This window comes from Ahaetulla prasina, chromosome 6, assembly GCF_028640845.1.
Source record: "Ahaetulla prasina isolate Xishuangbanna chromosome 6, ASM2864084v1, whole genome shotgun sequence".
Taxonomy (NCBI): Eukaryota; Metazoa; Chordata; class Lepidosauria; order Squamata; family Colubridae; genus Ahaetulla; species Ahaetulla prasina.
In genome coordinates, this window is record NC_080544.1 from 65554917 (window position 1) to 65576800 (window position 21884).

The following is a 21884-nucleotide window of genomic DNA, read 5'->3' on the forward strand; positions in this document are numbered from 1 at the left end:
GGTTCTCCTACCCAAGGCAGCTGTTAACTGTCCCACCCCATGGTTGAAAATAATCAAACAAACTTTCCCCCCAAGATGGCATGGGTGTTTTTTCTTACCTGCTGAAAAACAGCTGATTATGTCACCAAAGCTGGCTATTTGGCAGCTTCCCAGTTTTGAACAGAAACAACTAGTAACAACTCAAGACGACCCTTGGAGGATTATGTGCCTTCTAAAATGAGGGATCTTGATGACTGCAATTCTCAATAGAACCAATTGAAGGGTTGGGTCTTTCATTTTTTCCTTTCAGCAGTTTGTTATTTTTAAGCACACCTTGGTTTTAACCGCAGCTTTTAAATTTGTTTTGTTTTTACTTTTTATTTATACATTAATCAACTGATTGAATACTGACCCATATAACTCCTTGCTGGATTTCAACATAAAGTTATTTTCATTTTCTCACTGTTTACTTTAGGATTCTAAATTACTTTCACCTTTGCCATAAAGAAGTCGAGGTGAGAGAATTCACCCTGGGTAATGAAAGCTATCTGACTTCATTTATGTTTACAGGATTTTACTACAAGGACTCTTGTTTTTACTAGTATTTTTTTAATCTCTGCTCTTATTTGTTTCCAACTTCTAATGGGAAAATTCTTTCATCTTTAATTACTTTTTATTCTGGCAATTTTATCTCAACTTTTTCCTCTGATCATTTTGTTATGGTACATCTGCTTCTATTGTGCTTGAAAGGAACTGTTTATGCTTTTATTAGTAAACACTATTAGCATGATTTCTTTGCTCAAAGTGACAATTTGCCTATTTTCAGAGAAAAACCTGTTTTTATGTGTCTGCTGAGAAAGACCAGAAACAGATTCCTCTCATGATTTCAGTACATATTCACATTATATTTGACACAAAGAGTCAGATTTACTTTTATGGTTTTAAAAGCCCAAACAACCAACCTCTTTGCTCGGAGAAAATTCTAAGAGGAGATTGCATAGAGTAGAAGATGCTACCACTAAAATTTCATCTGGAGCATTTTGTAATACCTAAAAAAAGAAAGAAAAAGTAATTTTATCATAAGCATTTTTTTTCAAGAATTTAGAATAATTCATTGACTGGTACATATACATTTGCCTTGCTACCTTTGTAGATGCAGAACCTGAACTCCAGCTTCCATTATTAGCATTTGGAAATTAAACAGTACCAACATCTGCTTTTTGCAGTTAATCTTTTCCGATTTCAAACAATTCTAACTGACATACCAGCTGTTTATACTTAACCACGAAAAGAAAAAGAGGAAACATGTCTTCCTTCTTTAAAATGCTTAATGACATAATACTCCCTTTCTTATAACATGAGATATCATCTAGCCTAGGTAGAAATTACTCAAGACTTTTGAGTTATTATTCTGTCTTTTGATAGTGAAAAAATATAATGAAAAAATATTTTCTATAAATTTCAGAGAATACTGCAAACAATCCTTGTGCTTTCTGAATAGTTTACAGTATATATAAATGAACAGGGATTGCAACTAGAAAAATCACCAGAGTTTTAAAAATCATTTACTATCTGAAACATTTTTACAAAATAGCACTTTAAATATTTTGTAGCAGTGAATTATTTTCCAATATGCACTTCAACTGCATTGACATTTAGAAATATCTGCTTTCTAAAAATAAGGGTAGGACAATTACTTTTTAAAATCCATATTTATCAAGATATGCATTCTACTGTCATTGACAGTTAGAAGAACCTAAACTGAAACAGTAATTCATAATTAGAAATATAAAGTTTTATTTGAAAATAATTTATATTCAACCACACCCTTTAATTCTAATACATTATATTTAATTATTTCTAGATCTTAGCAACATCATATTTTAGGTGAGTTGAAACGAACAGGTAAATCACTAGAAACATATCTCAATACAATTTTTTTTCTTTAACTAGCCTTATAACTGTATTACAAGTAGTCCTCAACTTATAATCATTCATCCAGTGACCCTTTGAAGTTACAACAGCACTAAAAAAAAGTGCTTTATGACTTAACAACCACTGCAGCATCTCTAAGGTCCTGTGATCAAAATTCAAATACTTGGCAACTGGCATATATTTATGATGGTTGCCATATTCTGGGATCATGTGATCATCTTTTGTGACCTTCAGAAAAGCAAAGTTGATGGGGAAGCCAGATTCATTTAACCGTGTTACTAACAACAACTGCAGTGATTCACTTAACAACTGTGGTAAGAAAGATCATAAAATGTAGCAAAACTCACTTAACAACTGTCTTGCTTAGCAATGTAAATTATGGGCTCAATTGTGGTCATAAGTCAAGGACTACCTGGATAATATTATCAACGTACTTTATACTACAACAAATAATCTCCCAATGTTCTTACCTTCATTAAGGGTTTCCAAACAGCATGATCTTGGAAACTTGTTCGTAGTTGCTGTACAGATCTTGACAAACTGTGCAAACATCTGCTCAGAAATATGAGGTATAAGCTCTAAAATACTTCCTTTCCATAGAGGCAGTTTTGCATGTAAGCATTTTCAGAAACCGAACTAAAAACTGAGTTCAGATTCTGTTTCATCGTAGTACAATTACTGCTAAAGATAATTCATAATTTTCAAATAATTTAACATCACTGTATGTTCTAATAAATGAAGTGAACAACTATCAGTCTGAACATGTGAAATGTAATATTAATCCTGCTACGTAAATTTATACCTGACTGCAGCTAAGCGCACTTTGATGCTAGACTCAGATAAGCCATTTACAATCCGATCCATCATATTTTCAGTTTCAATTATCTGAAAGAAAGTTATCAAAAATGTTATTGCATTTTACAGAACAAAATGAAGTATTTATTATGTTTATTTTAATGCCATATACTGTGTACAATATGCATACAGTGTGTATGAATAGATAAAAAAAGTTAAATTTCACATAAAAGAAATTTCATGCTTATGCCATAGTATGATAATGAAGCATATTGTTATATTACTTTTATACATTATATTTCTTGTACAAAAATGGCAATATCTATTAAGGGGCATTGTCAAAATTATTTTCTGCAATTCAATTAAACCGTAATATTTTTAATTAGGAAACTACACTTTATCCAGATATCTTATTTCATTACAAAATATAATGATAAGCAAAACATGTATTTCAATGACAAGGTTATGTTCCTGACTTTCAGATATTGGAAACTACCTGATAAATTCTTAGATTTACCTTCTTTCGAATATCTTCATCATTTGCTCCAAGGGCAGCATAGAGCTTGAAAGCAGCCTGGCGCAATTCATGAGCATGTTTTAAGTCATGGTCAAGCTAATAAAGATAATTAAATTCACATTATTTTTTAAATTGCAAACTCATGGATGTTGATCAAACTGTATATATTCTGAATTCTGAATGGAATTCTGAATGGAATTTTAAAACATATTTCACAACTGATACCATCTGAGTGTTGAAGAGTTTAGATTAGGAAGCACTTTTAAGAATTTCCAACTGGCACTTTATTATATATCTTATTTAGAACTTCATTTCTGTTCTTCTCAATTATAATAATTTAAATCTTATAAATCCTAACAATTCCCTTAAGTTGAGCTCAAATCCTAGTGATTGCATTTTCTTGAAATAATATAGAAAAAGTTTGCTTTTTATTGAAAAAAATATAGAAACTGTTTGCTGCTGCCTTTTTTATCCAGGACTTTTTTCAGCATTCCTGTTTAGTCTGCAATCCTGGGATTTTCTATTGTTAATATTAGAAAAATACTAAAGAGGGTTAAGCCCACTTTCACAACCAGTCAACTTGAGCAGATTCAAACTTAGAATCTCTGAAGGACAAGACACAAGATGAAGCAGAGAGAAACAAAGATGATGACTGCATAAAACACTACAGAATTGTACATAATTTTACATATCACAGCCACTCCCTAAAACAATTTGTTTAGCTGCAATCTAAAGTGTTTGCAATGATACTGAAATGTTCCCACCATTACAACTATATGAAAAATTGGTTAAATTGAAACTCTTCACCATCTTTGTGAAAAGAGATGGAAAATAGGGAAATGATTTGGGAGAACATGCAAAAACATTCCCTACGTCTATACAGCACCTTACTTTGTAAATTTGTATCCCATTCAAGATTAAATAAGAATATTACCGGCAATGTTTAACTCATCACTAAAAATAAATACATTAAACAATCTTGGAGTAGAGAGTCTAAATGGGCTAAAACAGGGGTGCCAAACTGGTGGCCCACAGGCCGGATGTATCATGCACAGGCCACACCCACCCCATTGCTGTAAATGGGAAAAATGTCATGAAACATGACATGATGGTAACATGACACAGTGAGTTTGACACCCATGGGCTAAAACATTAATAATGGGGACATTATACTGTATCAGATTCTGTGAGCCAATGTTAAGCTGCAAATCTCCAATTTCTGTCTACTACAGAGCTTGCTGACTTCTAGATTAAAAGTTGGCAAAAGTCACTCAAATACTTGATGTAAAGAATTATTATCGCAGGCTTGACTGAAATCGTATTATGCATTTGCACATCTATAAATGTGCAAATGTAGCTCCCACTTATCCCCAAATCAATTGCCTTTCCCATCTTTCTCTCGTTGTCCTGCACGTCACTGCCATGAAGCTGAGCAATTGTTAATTGTTGACATAACTAATATAGCTTGGCTTATCTGTCACATACAGAATTTCAATCCCATCTTCAGGCAGAATCAAATACAAGAAACTGTAGCAATTATGTTAACTTTTTGAAACAATTTAGTATAGCTTATTAAAAACCCATCTAGTTTGTTTTACTCATACAAGTCAGGACCAAAGAAATTTCAGGTACCACTAAAAAGCTAATTTAAATATTGTCTCTACTGAAGATTCTGTAAGATTTTCATTTGAGTCTAAAAATAATGATTTTAGATATAGATATACAGTAAATATATTAACCCAAGTTTTCATTCTCTCTCTCTCATGCACACAGAAACACACTTGTCATACCTACTTAATTCATAATAAACCTACCCTTTTTATATCAGTGATGGCACTCACTGAACTAGGGTATTTGAAGTAGTCTGCAAGCATTGCAATAAGGTGGTCAGTAATACTGGCAATTCTCTGTAGTTCAATATCTGTTTCAATCAAATAGGCCAGAGTTTCTGCTCCATCTACTCTCTCCTCTAGTAGTCTCTCTTTACTACACATCCGTGCCAAACATGGTAATGTCTGGAAATTACAACATCCGAAATTAGTTTTTTGACTACTTATTTACATATTTCTTATATAAATTTCTGTTAAATTTGTCACTAAATATAGATGTTTTAACAGGCATTTCCTAATCAAATGTCATCAAACCTTTTTTGGTATTTGCACAAAAAGTAAAATTTAAAACAACCACTGATATACACTTGTTTATTAATAAATATTTACATTGTTATATTATCACAAATTCAAATCTATTATATACAACTGTAACACTTGCAGAGATTATTAAGCCATGAGTCCAATTTTCACTTAACAAAATGTATTAGACTTACATAACTTCATCATGATTTAAAGACAGAATAATTTAGTATTACTGAATACCAACATAGGGTGGTATAGAAACCATACAATAAAAACAATGTTGCTAATAAAATTAAATAAGAAAGCATTAAGTATTTCTTGACTCTTTACTAAACATCCTGTTTTTAGCAATAAACTTATTCCACTATTTGTTTTTGAGGTACCTGTTTTAAGTACTATTAGTGTGATTCACCCACCTACCTTTAACACAATGCAGTTATCATCTGAACGGATTGCTCCAGCTCTGCACATGTATGTAAGGCTACAATGAAATATCAAAGTAGCATGATTACTGAGAATATATATAGTTTTGATTTTGTTACGATATTAAAATTTGTCCATTGGCAAGAGTAGCAATATGTTAAATATATTGAGTATCATCTGTTGTCCCCAGTTCTATACTGTTTCTGTTCATGATTCTTTAAATAAGAACTGTGGACACTAAAATCTAAAACCGAAAGCATGGAAAACATTAGGACTGTATACATTTTGACAATTTCTCAGAAATGGACCTCATTCAAGGCAAATACAACACTTAAACTTGGGTGGAAATGTAGCAGTATAAATTTAATTAATTTTTAATTACTTAATCCATCTTAGACTTGGTTATGATGGAGCACTATAAGCCAAGTTACAGAATTCTGTAATTTAATAAATCAGTATTAATGTATCAGTAACATATAACTCGGAGAAAGTTCTTAGTAAATTAAAATAGCAGTTAAATTGTGGCTGGCTGCAGCTCTGTGGTTTATTTTGAAATGCAACTACCTTCCTAAATAGAAGACAAATGTATGCGGAGTTGATTAAAAATTGGCTGGACAACGAGGAAACATACTGTCCTCCTTCTAGTAAATGTCTGTTTTATGATTGGTCATAGCTAACATGGTTACCAAATGTCTGCAAGTCTAAATGTGCTCATTGTCCTAAAAGGATTGCTTACCATTAATACTATCAGTTGCCTACTATTAATGCTGGTGATTGAGGTATTAGATTCTGATATTATTTTCTTGGAGTTGATGTGATGCATATGATGCACTCTTGATTAAATTGGAACATTAATATTATAAAACATGTTTCCTACATCCTAAAATTTACCATTTGGCTGATGTGAGTTGCATTTCAATGGGCTTGTCTCTTTGTAACATTTTCACAAATATCTGTGGTAATAGTTCTCCATCGACCAACACTGAAAAACAAAGAGAAAATGTGTTTCAAGAAACAGTTTAACTGTAATTATTTAATGAATATCCATACTGACCTCAGAAACCTACCATTTACAAGAGTCATTGATATCTGGGGGTTTTCAAAGGCTAGAACTGCAAAACATTTCAGTGCTTGCATTCGAACCTGAATAAATATACAGCATTTACATTAATTGCAATTAAAAGTATTTTAAGAACTATTAGAAGTGAAAATGCCATTTTAAAACTCTTCAAAAAAATTTAAAAAATTCAAAAGACTAAAAGGTATTTATCAAAAGCAAATTTTCTAAAGGGACATGAATTATTGGCCAAATCATTGTGTGTTTTCCAAAGTGACTGAAATTTGTTTTCATGAATCTTAATTTGGGAAAAGTGGCTATTCAAAAATACATAGATCAAATTCCTTGTCTATAGAGTCCCAACAAATTTTATGATAAAATATTTGCTTTCTGTCCTCTTTAAATATTGTAATATTTAATATTGTAAATATTGCAATTATAAATATGATGATTATAGTCTTTATTTACCTAAAAAAATGTAATATTCCAAACAAAAAAGATATTAAAGACTGTAAATATTAATTCTGTCATTTTGCTCAATTTCTTATACTAATGACTTGGCTTTCAATTTCACTGTAATTACTCCCACGCACTAAATTTGTTTTGGTTTTGGCATATTGGATAGCAAAACTTATAATTATGATATAATAAGTATATGTGTAAATGATCACTGGCAGATGCTATTTTCATAAAAATCTAATTTTATTAATAGCATAATTGTTTTCTTGCTTCCACACATAATTGTTGTCTTGGTACATATATGTATCTACCACCATAACCATCAGAAAAAAATCCTTTATAAAAATATGAAGTTTACTCTTTTAACACTATTTTACAAGAAATAAGTTCTCTTTCATATCTATACAGATACACCCAAGACTAAACTGAAAAATGTGCACTTCCTTTTTTCATCAAAAAAGAACTATGCTAACTTATTATTTTAAAATAGTAGCTTAGTTTATAGAAAACAGATTATATTACTGGCTTACTTTATAAGATGCAGAGGTTAATAGATGAGCAATATTCTGCACTGCTCCATGATTGAACAGCACTGTCTGATGGTCTGGACCCTAACACAAAACAAACCACATCTCTTTAAACATACAGTAAAGAAAAGCAAGTTATTTTACTTTATACTAGTTAATTGCAGGCTTATAGCTTTCAATGTCTAATTTAATTCATTTCAAATAAATATTAGAATTGGATTATCATTACGTGACTTCACCATCACTGCTTGCCAGCAATTTTTAGAACACAAAACTTTATGAAAGTAAGAACTACATTGCTTGCTCGTGTTTTGTTTTTTAGAACAGCAGTCAATGGGAGATGGGGGTGTCAATTAACCTTTTTTCTTTACCTCATTTAAGAGAAAAATAATTCTTCCCTCCAAGTAGGACTTGGAAGAGCTGCATCACCAAACTTGCAGGTAGTACTTTCTACAAAAATTGTAGCCCTGGGGAAGAAGTTGCTATTTGGGGGGGAGGGGGGAGAGTAAAAACATAAAGACAAGCAGCATGTTGTAAAAAATGGTAACACTGGGTTTCCCTTAGCATCCGTCTTTAGAATATTAACTGTACGTTGTCAAAAAATCAAATTTTAAAATGAAAAAAACCCACTTCTTCGGGGGGGAATTATATATTTTATGAGTGTGAAATAAGGAAGATCTTGGAAAAGCGTGTTTAAACATTTTAAAACGAAAAATCCAAGGGTGTTTCAGATATCTCAAGCAAGAATTATACCAATTGAAATATAAATGTTGAATTTGTATTGTATTTGTGTTTGTAATTCTTTTTTGGCTATTTTATGTGCTTTTAAACAACCTTGTTTGTCAAAAACACTCAAGTATTCATATTTAAAATGAAAGTTTCTATTTTTTATAGAAATGAAATTCCTGTGAATGACACTGAACTGCTGAATCAGGAAAAATAAATCTCAAATGAAAAATTACAGCTGTCCATGATCACCAAATGGCAATGCTATTTGAACAGAACATTATTAAGCATTTTGCATAACATAAATTAACATCTTGCATGGCTATGAGATGCAATAAGAAAGGTTCATATAGGATAACAATTGATGCAACCTTAGAAGAAACTTATTTCAATATACTTTAACAGTATTTTCAGCAACATTTGGCTGCTGACTAAAAAAAAGTGTGCACAAAAAAGCACAAGGCTAAGGATGCACAATCTGGACAACAGCAACTTTGGGAAATGTCGAGGAAAAGATATTTTTAACTGATGGCCTAGTGATTACTTCACAGGATCACTGGTGGCCAGTTGGGCATAATGGTTAAGGTATTGGACTGGCATTAGGTTGATACAAGTTCAAGTCTAGCCTCAGCCACAGGAGCTACCTGGAAACATTGGGCCAGTCATTCTCTCTCAACCTAACTCACTTTACATGTATGTCATGGGGGAAAATGGGAAGAAGATATAAAGAAAGGATAAATCTAATGAAAAGTAGATGGATAAGAAGTGTAGAATTTATTGTTGCATATTTGTTTTTTGTTGTTTTTTAAAAAAAATCCTTATTAACATTAAAATACTTAAAGTAGCTAATATTGAAAGGTTTTAAAACAAAAGGACTGTAAAAAGCAAAAAGAACCCCAAATGACATGCTTAGCATACTAGGTATTTTTAATTTGCTACTATATTTTTTCATTATACTTGCATTGTTAACTATAAAAAAAGAAATCATAAACCAAAAGAAACGTAATTCCAATAAGGGTTTTTTTTTAAATGTTGCTTTGATTATTTTTGCTGAGATGCCATTTTTTCATCCTCATCTATTTCCTCATCTGAGTTTTCTGATGATCATTATTTGACTTCTTGGTTCCAAATTGCTGAATTTATCAGACTTGAATGTTAATTCTTTAAGGGACAAAAAATATTTGTGTCCTAATCACATAAAAAAACTTTCCCTATAACTATGGATACTATCGAAATTCTACTGTACGTGAGTAATTAAAACTAAACTGTTAGTTGTGAACTGACAACTACAATTGGGACCAGTATTGCAGTTGTTAAGTGAGTTGCACCCAATTTTACCTTTTTTGCTTTGGTCATTAAGGAAATCAATGAAGTCATTAAGCGAATTACATAATTGTTAAGTAAATCCAGTTCCCCCAATTGAATTTGCTTGTTGGAAGCCCTCTGAGAAGACTGCAAATGGCAATCATGTGACCATGGGACACTGCAATTGTAATAGCGAGCTGATTGTCAAACACCCAAATTCTGATCATGTAACTGAGGGAACACTGTGATGGTTGTAAGTATACTGATTATACTTCACTTTTTTCAACACCAGCATAACTTCAAACATTAAATGAATGTTCATAAATGAGGATTACATGGACCAAACTAGAGCTAGGCAAATATTAATATATATGCTCATCTTTTTATCAAAGTTATTTTAGAATCATCTTGATAATGTTAAGACCAGAAAAGTATCTAATAAATCACTGTTTCTAAATAATGTCACCAACATCAACAAAAAAGATTAATACATTTTAGTACTATCTTATTAACTAATGAGATAACACATGCCAGACTTTACTGCCTAGGTCTTTTTGCTCAAGCAGGTATTGCTTTCTTTTCTCTTCTAATATGAAGTCAGTTTCAACTGAATGATATATAATAAATTATCTTTATTATGAACCAATTATAATGTGGAGCACCTTATTTACTTTGCTCAATTTAAAATTCTTAACTTTTTATTTTGGCTAGTTGTAGAAAGGTGAAAGTTGAAAAGTCTTTGTTTGAATTCCATCGGTTGTTTTTTTTTGGGGGGGTGTACAACATATTTTGACACTCATACCACAGACTCTCTTCAGTTTATTATTCAATGTTTCAAATTTTACTGCTAGTACACTTTAATCCTCCTATTTTTATATTAAACTTCAAATTGGAGTGCTTTAAAATGTTACTACACGCTAATAAAATGTGTACATATATCCTGATTCAAGTAAAAACAAGATATTAAACTACATATAACCAGCATAAAAACACCTGAAAATAATTTGGACTGTTGAAACTGACAAATTTTTTAATTTAAAAATGCAATCATTGTAGGGAAAAAAACTTACATTGGCACATAGAAGTGGCTGAGGTGAGGATTTAAAGCCGCAGCTATGCCAGTGTCGGAGCTGAAGAACAGATATTAAAAGATATAAAATTAAAGCCAAGTATGATATTGTCTTTCTTTTTCAAAGCTCAAGCTTTGAAAAATTGTAGTCTATTCCCTTCCTCCAATGAGAGCTTTTTCCGTTCTTCATACTTTAGATTACAGATTGTACTGAATCTTAATGTGTATTGAGCAAATTACCTGTATTATTAAAATATCAATTTGTATCTGTATATAATCCATTATGGACAATACAATACATAGTTAGCTCTGTTCTCATATGCCACTATTTTCACTTGCTTCCAAACTGTGGATCACACAGTCACAAAGAGGGAGGGGGATGGAGGAAAGAATAGTTTATGATCCAAAACATACATCACCTGACAAACATGGTGGAGGCAGTGTTATGGCATGGGTATGTATGGCTACCAAGGGTGTTTATTGATGATCTGATTGCTGATGAAAGAAGCAGGAGGAATTCTGAAGTGCATAAGGCTATAATCTCTGCTCAGATTCAGGCAAATGAAGCAAAACTGATAGATCACCACTTTATATTGCAGATGGATATACATGGAGCAAAAGCAATCCCAGAGCTTCTCAAAGCAAAAAAATGGGATAATCTTCACTGGCTAAGTCAGTGAATGACATTATCTCTGTAATGGCGAACCTATGGCATGCAGCACCCTCTCTGTGGGCATGCAAGCCGTCATCCCAGTTCAGCTTTGCCGCGCATGCCTCCCGCTGGCCAGCTGGTTGTTGGATCTCTGCCACACATGTGCGGGGGAGAGACACATGCGGGGGGCCGTGTAGGATGTGTGGGGCATGGGGGGGCTGTGCACGCATGCGTGGGGGTGAGGCACGTGGTGGGCGCATGCACAGGGGTGGGGCTCATGTGCAGGGACGTGTACGCTTTAGGCACTCGGTCCAGAAAATGTTAGCCATCACTGCCCTATCTCAACCTAATATAGCATTCGATTCACTTATGGAAGACAAAACCTCAATGTAAGTGGGAGAGGCAGATATGGCGGAGGCAGGGGGCCGCATCATTCTTCGGGAGCACGTGTTCGATGTTTAAAAGCGATCACGTGCTCCGGCCCCTCAGTCCTCACTCGTTCCCCGGATGGTCAAGACCCTCAGAGCTTGGGTCTTCGGCTGATGCTTTGCAATGCCCGGTCCGTGGTTAACAAGGCTCCCCTGATTCGTGATCTTATTCAGAGGGAGTCCGCGGGCATTATGGGCGTTACGGAGACCTGGTTGGGCACAGAGGGGGATGTACCCCTGGTTGAACTGTGCCCTCCGGGTTTCCGTGCATTCCATCAGCCGAGGGCCCAAGGTGGGGGGGGGTGGCGGTTGTGATTAAAGAGAGTCTGGAGCCGAGGGAGTCCACTGTACCTCAGATAGCTGGTTGTGAATCCCTCCTTGTGAAGTGGGGCCATGGGAATCAGATGGGGCTGTTGATCACGTATCTGGCTCCTTGCTGCGTGACTACAGCCCTACCTGAGCTACTAGAGGTGCTTGCTGGCGTGGCGGTTGAGATTCCCAGACTTTTGGTCTTGGGAGATTTCAACCTGCCATCGGCCGGCTTGTCATCAACGGTGGTTCAGGAGTTCCAGGCCTCCATGACGGCCTTGGACCTGATTCAGGTAACTGATGGCCCTACACACATTGGGGGAGGCGCGCTAGACTTGATTTTTATCTCTGGTCAGTGGGTAAATGATCTGGATTTAGGAGATATAGTGAAAGAACCGGTGTCATGGTCAGATCATTTCCTTCTTCGCCTAGACTTTCGGACCGCCGCTCCCCGCCGCAGGGAGACGGAGCCAATACGTTGGTTCCGTCCCAGGCGCCTGATGGACCCGGAGAGGTTCCTGACGGAGCTTGGGCCGTTTCCTGAGGATCTTACCCACGGCACGACTGAAGAACTGGTTGCGGCTTGGGAACGGGCCGCGGCTGGGGCTTTGGACCGTGTCGTGCCTTTGCGGCCTCTGACCCGGCATAGATCTCAATTGGCTCCCTGGTTTTCCGAGGAGCTGAGAGAGATGAAACGCCGGAGAAGACGCCTAGAGAGTATTTGGAGGTCCAGCCGTTCCGAGGCTGATCGGACACTAGTGAGGTCTTTTACTAAGACCTACCTAGTGGCAATGAGGGAGGCGAAACGTTCCTACGTTTCCACCCTCATTGCATCGGCAGATAACCACCCGGCCGCCCTGTTTCGGGTGACCCATTCCCTACTTCAACAGGAGGGATGGGATGACCCCCTACGGGGACGAGCTGAGGAGTTTAACAGTTATCTATACGATAAAATCGTTCAGCTTCGTGATGGCTTGGACCATGATTGCGATGATCCAGCCGAGATGGCGGAGACACGTCTTGTTGATGTTATTTGGGATGAGTTTGATTCTGTGGCTCTCGAGGACGTGGACAGGTTGCTGGGGAGGTTGCATGCAACTACATGTTTACTGGACCCGTGTCCTTCCTGGTTAGTGCTGGCTGCTCAGGAAGTGACACGAGGCTGGCTCCAGGGGATTATAAATGCTTCTTCGGTTGAAGGGGTCTTCCCCGCCGCCTTGAAAGAGGCGGTGGTGAGACCTCTCCTGAAGAAGCCTTCCCTGGACCCAGCTATTTTGGAAAATTACCGTCCAGTCTCCAACCTTCGCTTTCTGGCGAAGGTTGTAGAGAGTGTGGTTGCATGGCAGCTCCCCCAGCACCTGGAGGAAGCTGTCTATCTAGACCCGTTCCAGTCCGGCTTCCGACCCGGCTACAGCACGGAGACTGCTTTGGTCACGTTGGTGGATGACCTCTGGAGGGCCAGGGACAGGGGTTGCTCCTCTGCCTTGGTCCTATTAGATCTCTCAGCGGCTTTTGATACCATCGACCATGGTATCCTGCTGCGCCGGTTGGAGGGATTGGGAGTGGGAGGCACCGTTTATCAGTGATTCTCCTCCTATCTCTCCGACCGGTCGCAGACGGTGTTGACAGGGGGGCAGAGGTCGTCCTCGAGGTGCCTCACTTGTGGAGTACCTCAGGGGTCGATTCTCTCGCCTACCCTGTTCAACATCTATATGAAGCCGCTGGGTGAGGTCATCAGTGGTTTCGGGGTGAGTTATCATCTGTACGCTGATGATACTCAGCTGTACTTTTCCACCCCGGACCACCCCAACGAAGCGGTCGAAGTGCTGTCCCGGTGCCTGGAAGCTGTACGGGTCTGGATGGGGAGAAACAGACTCAAGCTTAATCCCTCCAAGACGGAGTGGCTGTGGATGCCGGCACCCCGGTACAGTCAGCTGCACCAGCAGCTGACTGTTGGGGGCGAGTTAGTGGCCCCAAAGGAGGTGGTTCGCAACTTGGGCGTCCTCCTGGATGGACGGCTGTCCTTTGATGAACATCTGGCGGCCGTCTCCAGGAGGGCCTTTTACCAAGTTCGCTTGGTCCGCCAGTTGCGTCCCTTCCTTGACCGGGATGCCCTATGCACAGTCACTCATGCTCTGGTTACGTCTCGGCTGGATTACGGCAATGCTGAGTACATGGGGCTGCCCTTGAGGTGCACCCGGAGGCTGCAGTTAGTCCAGAATGCAGCTGCGCGAGTAGTAATGGGAGCCGCTCGAAGCTCCCACGTAACACCACTGCTCCGTAGTCTGCACTGGCTTCCTGTGGTCTTTCGGGTGCGCTTCAAGATTCTGGTTACCACCTTTAAAGCGCTCCATGGCTTAGGACCCGGGTACTTACGAGACCGCCTGCTGTTACTGTATGCCTCCCACCGACCCGTACGCTCTCACAGAGAGGGTCTCCTCAGGGTGCCGTCCGCCAAACAATGTCGGCCGGCGGCCCCCAGGAGTAGGGCCTTCTCTGTGGGAGCATCGACGCTCTGGAATGAACTCCCCCTGGCCTACGTCAAGTGCCTGATCTTCGGACCTTCCGTCGTGAGCTAAAAACATATTTATTTACTCAAGCGGGACTAGCATAATAGTTTAATTTTATATTGGGGTTTTATTAATATTTTAAATTTTAAATTCATTTTTAACTATCAGCCGTTTAGTAATTGCTATATTTTAATTTCTTTTAATTGTATATATCTTGTATCTTATTTCTGGCTGTACACCACCCTGAGTCCTTTGGGAGAAGGGTGGTATAAAAATTTCATAAAATAAAATAAATAAAAATAAATGGTTTAATGCCATATTTTTGCCATACCCTTTGAATTAAAGTTGAAATACTTCACTTCATTCCCATGTTGTTTCATTTGAAATTCAATGTGGTAGTGTACAGAGCCCAAATGCAAAAAAAATGTGTAAGAACCTGATAGCCCCCCCATCTATCTATATATACATTCTATATACTGTATATAGAACATTCTTTTCAATTATACCATTTAAGATTTCAGCTATGAGACCACTATCTGAATACTCTGTTCTTGTCTGTCTTTCTTGAAAACTGTGGTTCTATTAATATTTCTTCTAGAAAATATATAGGACTGCAGATTTGAAAAGTTTTCAATTCAAGAGACTGAATTTCTGAACCTTTTAATGAATTCTGTAAAGCATCATTTCTATAAGTCTTTTTTTTATTGAAAAAGTTTTACAAGATTTTTTTCCCCCATATTTCCTGTGGCTCCACTGGTCATTAAGGATGGTCTTTTTAGACCGCCAGCCCTGGATCGCGTAGAGCCGCTAAGACAGCGAAAATCAGCTGTCTAGCAGCTTGGAAACCTTTCCCTCAGGTATCGGGTGGAGGTAGAGCTCCCCCAAAAGCACCAGGAATTTCTATAAGTCTTGACAAATTCATCCATGGACCACATCTACAGAACACCATATCAAAGCTTTCACTAATCTTCTAGGAGGAAAGAGGAAGGATCAGGGTAAATATAGCAATTTACTCTGTTGTACAGAAATTATATTATTCAATAAAAACTAGATAGATTTTTTAAAGAAAAGTTGCTGTTTATATTTATGAACTTAGTGCCAAATTTACAGAATGGGGAACAAGTACACAATGTTTCGAGAGTTAAGAAATTCAGGAAGGCCTCAAGTACATCGTATGCATGCCAACTAGAAATTACATGTTTGAAAGTAACACAATGAATCAAAGAGAAAATTGTTTAAAATACTTGGAAAACAATATTTCAGAAGCAAATAAACACATGCATATGGAAAGAACATTCATGATAGTTCTTACTTTGCAGCAATGTGAGAAGATCTGACATATATATTCTTGGGTATATCGAGACCTACTAAGCAGCGCCATGAGGTGGGGAATAACTGTAGCATCCTAGAAAGTCAGAAAAGTTAAATGAAACATTTAAATTAAAAAAAAAGTCACAGATAAATCTACTTTGTGGACTTGGCACAAAATTTTATTTTATATTGCGTTGAGAAGGAAGCAGTTTGAGAAGTGCGAAGTTGACTATTAATTTACACACAATATAAGCAAAGATTTATCTACAAAGACTGTAGAGTTCTGACAATTTAAGAACATGATCTAACTAGCATTACAGAATACCTTGAGTATTGATACTTTCAACCTTCTTTTAGAATTCATTTTAATATACCTTCTGCATTGCTTAGAAATAAATGGAAACAGAAATTGGTAGACCAGTTAAAAATGTAGATGTGAACAAAACAAAAACAAAAAGAGGGGACTCTATTATTTCTTTAAAAAAAATGTATTTGATAATATTATTAATACTTGTCTGGACAAATTCTATTAAATGTCACCTCATCGATATACATAATGCATTATGAATGAACATTTCTGCTCCAAGGAACTTAATCTCACTTTTCATTGTTCATCTATCATGGTGGCTTTTCAGAAAAGGAATGGTGACTTACCTGAACGTTCTTTCTATATGTGCTGCAGGAGAGTCCAAGCATGGGTTAAATTCGTCTGATTGGCCAGTGACTGAGTTGCAAAATCTTTGGCCACGCCTCTTCTTCCCAGCCAAGCCTGTTTTTTCAATGAAGACATGGATCTGGAGAGGACGTAGTCTAATCAATGAATCGACCACTCCTGGGCACCGTACCGTACTACGGTGGTATTGGACTCTCCTGCAGTGCCCATAGAAAGAACGTTCAGGTAAATCCAATGTTCCTTCTCCTGTGTGCTACTTGGAGAATCCAAGCATGGGATATACCCAAGCTAATTCGGTGAAGGGCGGGAAACAGAATGGTCCAAGTCCCCGGCCGGCAGAACCCATTGCAGTACCCTTCTTCTGAACACTGCCTCAGCCAAGGCAAACATGTCCAATTTGTAATTTCTGACAAATGGAGACGGGGAAGCCCAGGTGGCTGCCCTGGAAATTTCCAAAATCGAGGCCTGCGTAGCCCAGGCCTCTGTAGTGGCCGCACTTCTGGTTGAGTGCACTGTAATACGGTGTGGTGTGAGCCTGGTCTGGTGTTTGTAGGCCAGTGTGATACACGCCTTCAGCCAGTGTCCATTGGTAGATGGGGAAACTTTTTTGCCCATCGACCTGAACTGAAGAGACGAACAGAGATTCTGTCTGTCAGAATGAGGCCGTACATTTCATGTAACTGTGAATGGCTCTGTGGACGTCCAAGGTATGCCAGAGTCTTTCACGTGGATGTCTGGGTTTCGGACAAAAATCTGGTAAAATTACCTTCTCCGCCCTGTAAAACCAGGTGTTAATTTTCGGTACAAATGTCGGATCTAAGCGGAGAATGACTCTAGTTGGATGAAAAATACACAAGTCTGGTCACACAGAAAGTGCTGCCAGCTCCAAGATCCTGCGTGCTGACGTGATTGCGACTAGAAAGGACACTTTGAAGGTAAGCAGTCTGAGGCTGGTTGATGTTAAGGCTCAAATGGAGGAAACATTAGCGCCTATAAAACAACTGACAGATCCCAAGTTGGGTATCTATGGACAGTTGGGGGTAACAGGTTGGAGACCCCTTTCAAAAAGCTATGCATTTTAGGGTGCTGGGAAAGAGGGGTCATTCCTCCACCTGGCAGGACAATGGCTGCCATCTGCCTGCGGAGAGTGTTTGTGGATAACCCTTTCTCAAGACCTACTTGGAAAACTCCAAGACCTGTGGAACAGTCGCAGAAGTCGGAGGTAAGTTCTCCTTAGTGCACCAGTGACACAATGAAACCCATGTGGCTTCATATATCCTGTTTATTGAGTCCTTCTGTGCAGCTAGAATGGTTGAAATTACTTTATTTGAAAATTGTCCTGTCCTGAGGATCTCCCTTTCAAGTGCCAGGCGGCCAACTGGAGCAACTGGAGGTCTGGATGTTGCAGAACCCTTTGGTTGAGGGAGATCCTGAGGTGGTATCTTCCATGGCCACTGGATAGTGTCACCAGGTCCACGAACCACAGACACCTGGGCCAGTGGAGCACCACCAGGATCACCTCTGCTTCCTCCTCCAAGATCTTCCTGATGACCCTTGGTATGAGAGGGGTTGGGGAGAAGGCATATAAGAGTTCAGCAGGTCACCAGCAATGGAGAGCATTGGTGCCCTCTGCCGATTGAGTCCGGAATCTTGAGAAAAATCTTGGAAATTGAGTGTTTTGTGGACTGGCAAATAAATCCAGGGTTGGGAATCCGTATCTGATTGTTATTTGGCGGAAGAAGTCTGGGTGGAGTCGTCATTCGGACTGGTCGATGGTTGTTCTACTCAACCAGTCCGCTTAAGTGTTGTCCGCCCTGGAAATGTGCTCTGCTCGTAATGACAGATGTCTCTCCGCCCAAAGACCTAAGGCCATCGCTTCGCGCATCAGATCCCTGGAACGAGTGCCGCTCTGTCTATCAACATGTGTTTTGGCTGTCACATTGTCAGTCAGGAACAGCACGTGCTGACCTGTCAATCCTGCTTGAAAGTGTTGTAACGCCAGATGGGCCAGCCTCAGTTCTAGCCAACTGATGTCATGAAGGAGCTCCTGTTCCAACCACCGACCTTCGGTCAATCTGGAATTCAAATGGACGCCTCAGCCGAAAAGGCTGGCCTCCAAGAGGAGTATCATTCGGAAAGGTTCCCAAAAACGACTGCCTTTTTCCATAGCTCATGACATCCACCAGTCCAAGGATTGGACCACCTGCCTGGGAACCTTGATCGTGGCCAGTGAATTGCTGCACCCTGATCTCTGGCTGGGTAGTAGTAGCCATTGCAAGGGCCTTGCATGCAATTGAGCCCAAGGAACTATCATTAAGTATGATATCATTTTCCCTAATAGTTGGGAAAGCAGGATCAAAGGTACTCTGTTTAAGTCCTTGATCTGCCTCACCATGTCTCTTATACTGGTTAGGTGTTCCTGAGACACAAATATCTGTGACATCTGCATGTTGATCACCGCACCTAAATGGGTGATGATGGTGGAAGGTATAATGTGGCTTTTCTCCAAGTTCACAGAAAACCTATGATCCTGGAGAGTTTGGACCGTGATTTGAAGGTCCTGTTCTGCCAGTCTTAGTGACGACGACTGAATTAAGACATCATCTAGATAACATTGTAGTCTTATGGGACTTGCCCGCAGATGAGCTGTGATGACATCTAACAATTTGGTAAATGTTCGTGGGGCTGAGGAAAGGCCAAAAGGCAGTGCCCTGTACTGCCAATGGTTGCCTGCAAATGAGAACCTGAGGAATCTCCTGTGGTACAGTCTGATTGGCACATGGAAATATGCCTCCTTGAGATCTATAGAAGTCAACGGATCTCCCTGTCTGATGCCACCCAGGATGGTGTACAGGGATTGCATCTTGAACCTTTTGTATTTTATATGTACATTGAGGTCCTTCAAATTTAAAATGGCTCTCTGTCCCCCGCCAAACTTTTGGGAACCATAAACAGAACTGAATAAAACCCCAGGCCCCTTTGTTCTATTGGCACCAGTTCGATGGCCTGTTGTCCAGCAAGTGCTGGATCTCGGCCTCCATTAGGATTCTCTTGGTGACATTCCTGGGCTTGGGGCACTGAATGAAATGTCTTGATGGGTTGGAGCAAAACTCTAGAGTGAGCCTGAGCCTCACTGTTTGTAGTGTCCAAGTATCTGTAGTGGTGTCCTGCCATAGGCTGGCAAACAGTTTCAACCTGCTGCCAATGGGAACCTGCAACTGAGAGTCACTTCGAGTTGGGTACTGGCTCCCCGAAAGGTCCATTTGGATTGGGGTTGTCGAGCCCTATCCCGGAACAATGATCTGTCTTGTGCCCTGTCCATACTCTGTGGGTATGATCTCTGATAGTGTGAGGCAGAGAATCCCGCCTCAGACCCACAAAAGGACTGCCTCCGGTAATAAGGAACAGTCTTACTCTCCGCTCTTTTGTAAAGATGTGGAAGGGCCTTTCTCTTATCTTTCCCTTCCACTAGGATGGGGTCCAACACGTCCCCCAAAAAATTACCTGCTTTGAATGGAACTGATGCTAATCTCCATTTTGATTTCGTGTCAGCTTGCCACTGGCGAAGTCATAATAAGCACCTGGAGGTAACATTAGATGCCAGGGCCCTTTAGGCAAACTTGGCTGCATTGAGGGCCGCGTCAGCTGAGAATTCGGCTGCTGCAATCAATTTATTAATGTCCTGCTGCAATTGATGCAGCCATAATAGTGAAGTTTAGAAAAAAAAGAACTGGCTGTGGCTGATCTAATAGCCCAGGCGGCAGCCTGGTGAATTTTACGGGCCCACAGCTCTGCTTTCCTGTCTTCTGCCTTTAACCCTTCTGCAGTGTCTGAAGGTAGTATGGCCATTGAAGCTAATGTGTCCAGCAGGGCATCCACAGTTGGAATCTGCAGGAGCTCTTCTAGCTCCTGCTCTGCCGTGTACATTTTCTTGTCCATTCCACTAGGCACAGGAATGAAGGCAGGCTGATCCTACTGTCTTTGTATGATATCCACAAAGAATTTCGGCGAGGGGATCACTTCCTGTGTTGTGACTGCTCCGTAAAGAGGCTGGCACAGGAATCCTGAGATGCCATGGAATCGTCAATAAGACCCTCAGTCCTCCCCATATTGGCTGTCGTTTTGGCCTTAAATAATAAGGTCTCAAACAGATTAGGGCGAAATAGCGCAGAATACATAGGCTTGCTGGGGCGACGCCTTAATCCTCTGAGAATTCAAAGTCTCCTAATGCCTCTTCCCCTTCTAGCGAGGCCTCACTTTGCATTGAAGGAGGTGGGGAATGTGGTTCTCTCAGATAACCCATCTCTGGTTGGAAGTGATGATGCTTAGCTCCTGACCGAGAAGGTCCTGGAGGTAATGATCCCATTAACCCCCTTTGGTGGAGAGCTGCATCAATGCCTTGTGCAATTGTCTGAACAATGACATTGCATAATTCTACAGACAAACACTGGTCCAAATTCTCCTGAGGGCAGAGTCCCGCCACAGTCGGAGTAAATGTGGCAGATGGAGCTGAAGCCCTGCTGCCAGACCCAGCCTGCAATCCTGATGCAGAAAAGCCAGAGCCAGAATCACCTGCTTCCTCATAGGAGGTTGGCTGAAACTCCTGCAGCTGTGTGATCACATTAGGAGACCAGGGGAGCTGGCCATCCAATAGTGTTTGAGATAGTATTTCCATGTCTAATGACAAGCAAGCTCAACTAGTGCTCCCAGAAATCCTCGGGGCCCTTGCAGCCCCTACCTGCTTTTGAGCTTTTGCAAACTGTTTTTCAAGGGCCTTCTGCCTCCTCTGGGCATATTTGTCAGATGCTGAAGATTTAGAATGCTTGGCCTTGGATCTAGTAGAAGGCCCTTTGGCTTCTGTTCTCGCCTTTTTGGACTCAGAACACGCAGCCATCTGCTGACTGGTTCAGTCAGTAATTCTGATTCAGCAGAATTACTATTAGAATCCATGCGGTCCGCCATTATTGCTGGAATTGCTGTGATAATTGACTCATGAATCACACAGTAAAATAATCCCCTACAAGGGAATGTTTATTACTGATCAATAAAGCAGGTACTCACTGTGCAGTCCAGG

At 39.4% G+C, this 21884-nt stretch overlaps 1 protein-coding gene across 5 annotated transcripts in view; it reads right to left on the bottom strand.

Moving 5' to 3' along the window:
• ARMC8 (armadillo repeat containing 8) overlaps positions 1-21884 on the bottom strand; it is a 68858-nt gene that overhangs the window by 15586 nt on the left and 31388 nt on the right. For 2 of the 5 annotated variants that reach the window (XM_058187735.1, XM_058187733.1), the window contains 11 exons: positions 16139-16231; positions 10929-10988; positions 7831-7911; positions 6852-6927; positions 6676-6766; positions 5782-5842; positions 5041-5241; positions 3227-3322; positions 2717-2799; positions 2385-2466; positions 942-1028 (listed from right to left, as the gene is read on the bottom strand). In XM_058187735.1, the coding sequence (XP_058043718.1) occupies positions 942-1028; positions 2385-2466; positions 2717-2799; positions 3227-3322; positions 5041-5241; positions 5782-5842; positions 6676-6766; positions 6852-6927; positions 7831-7911; positions 10929-10988; positions 16139-16231 (1011 nt within the window). The remainder of the gene's footprint in view (positions 1-941; positions 1029-2384; positions 2467-2716; positions 2800-3226; positions 3323-5040; positions 5242-5781; positions 5843-6675; positions 6767-6851; positions 6928-7830; positions 7912-10928; positions 10989-16138; positions 16232-21884) is intronic. The other 3 variants (XM_058187737.1, XM_058187734.1, XM_058187738.1) reach the window with 2 other exon arrangements.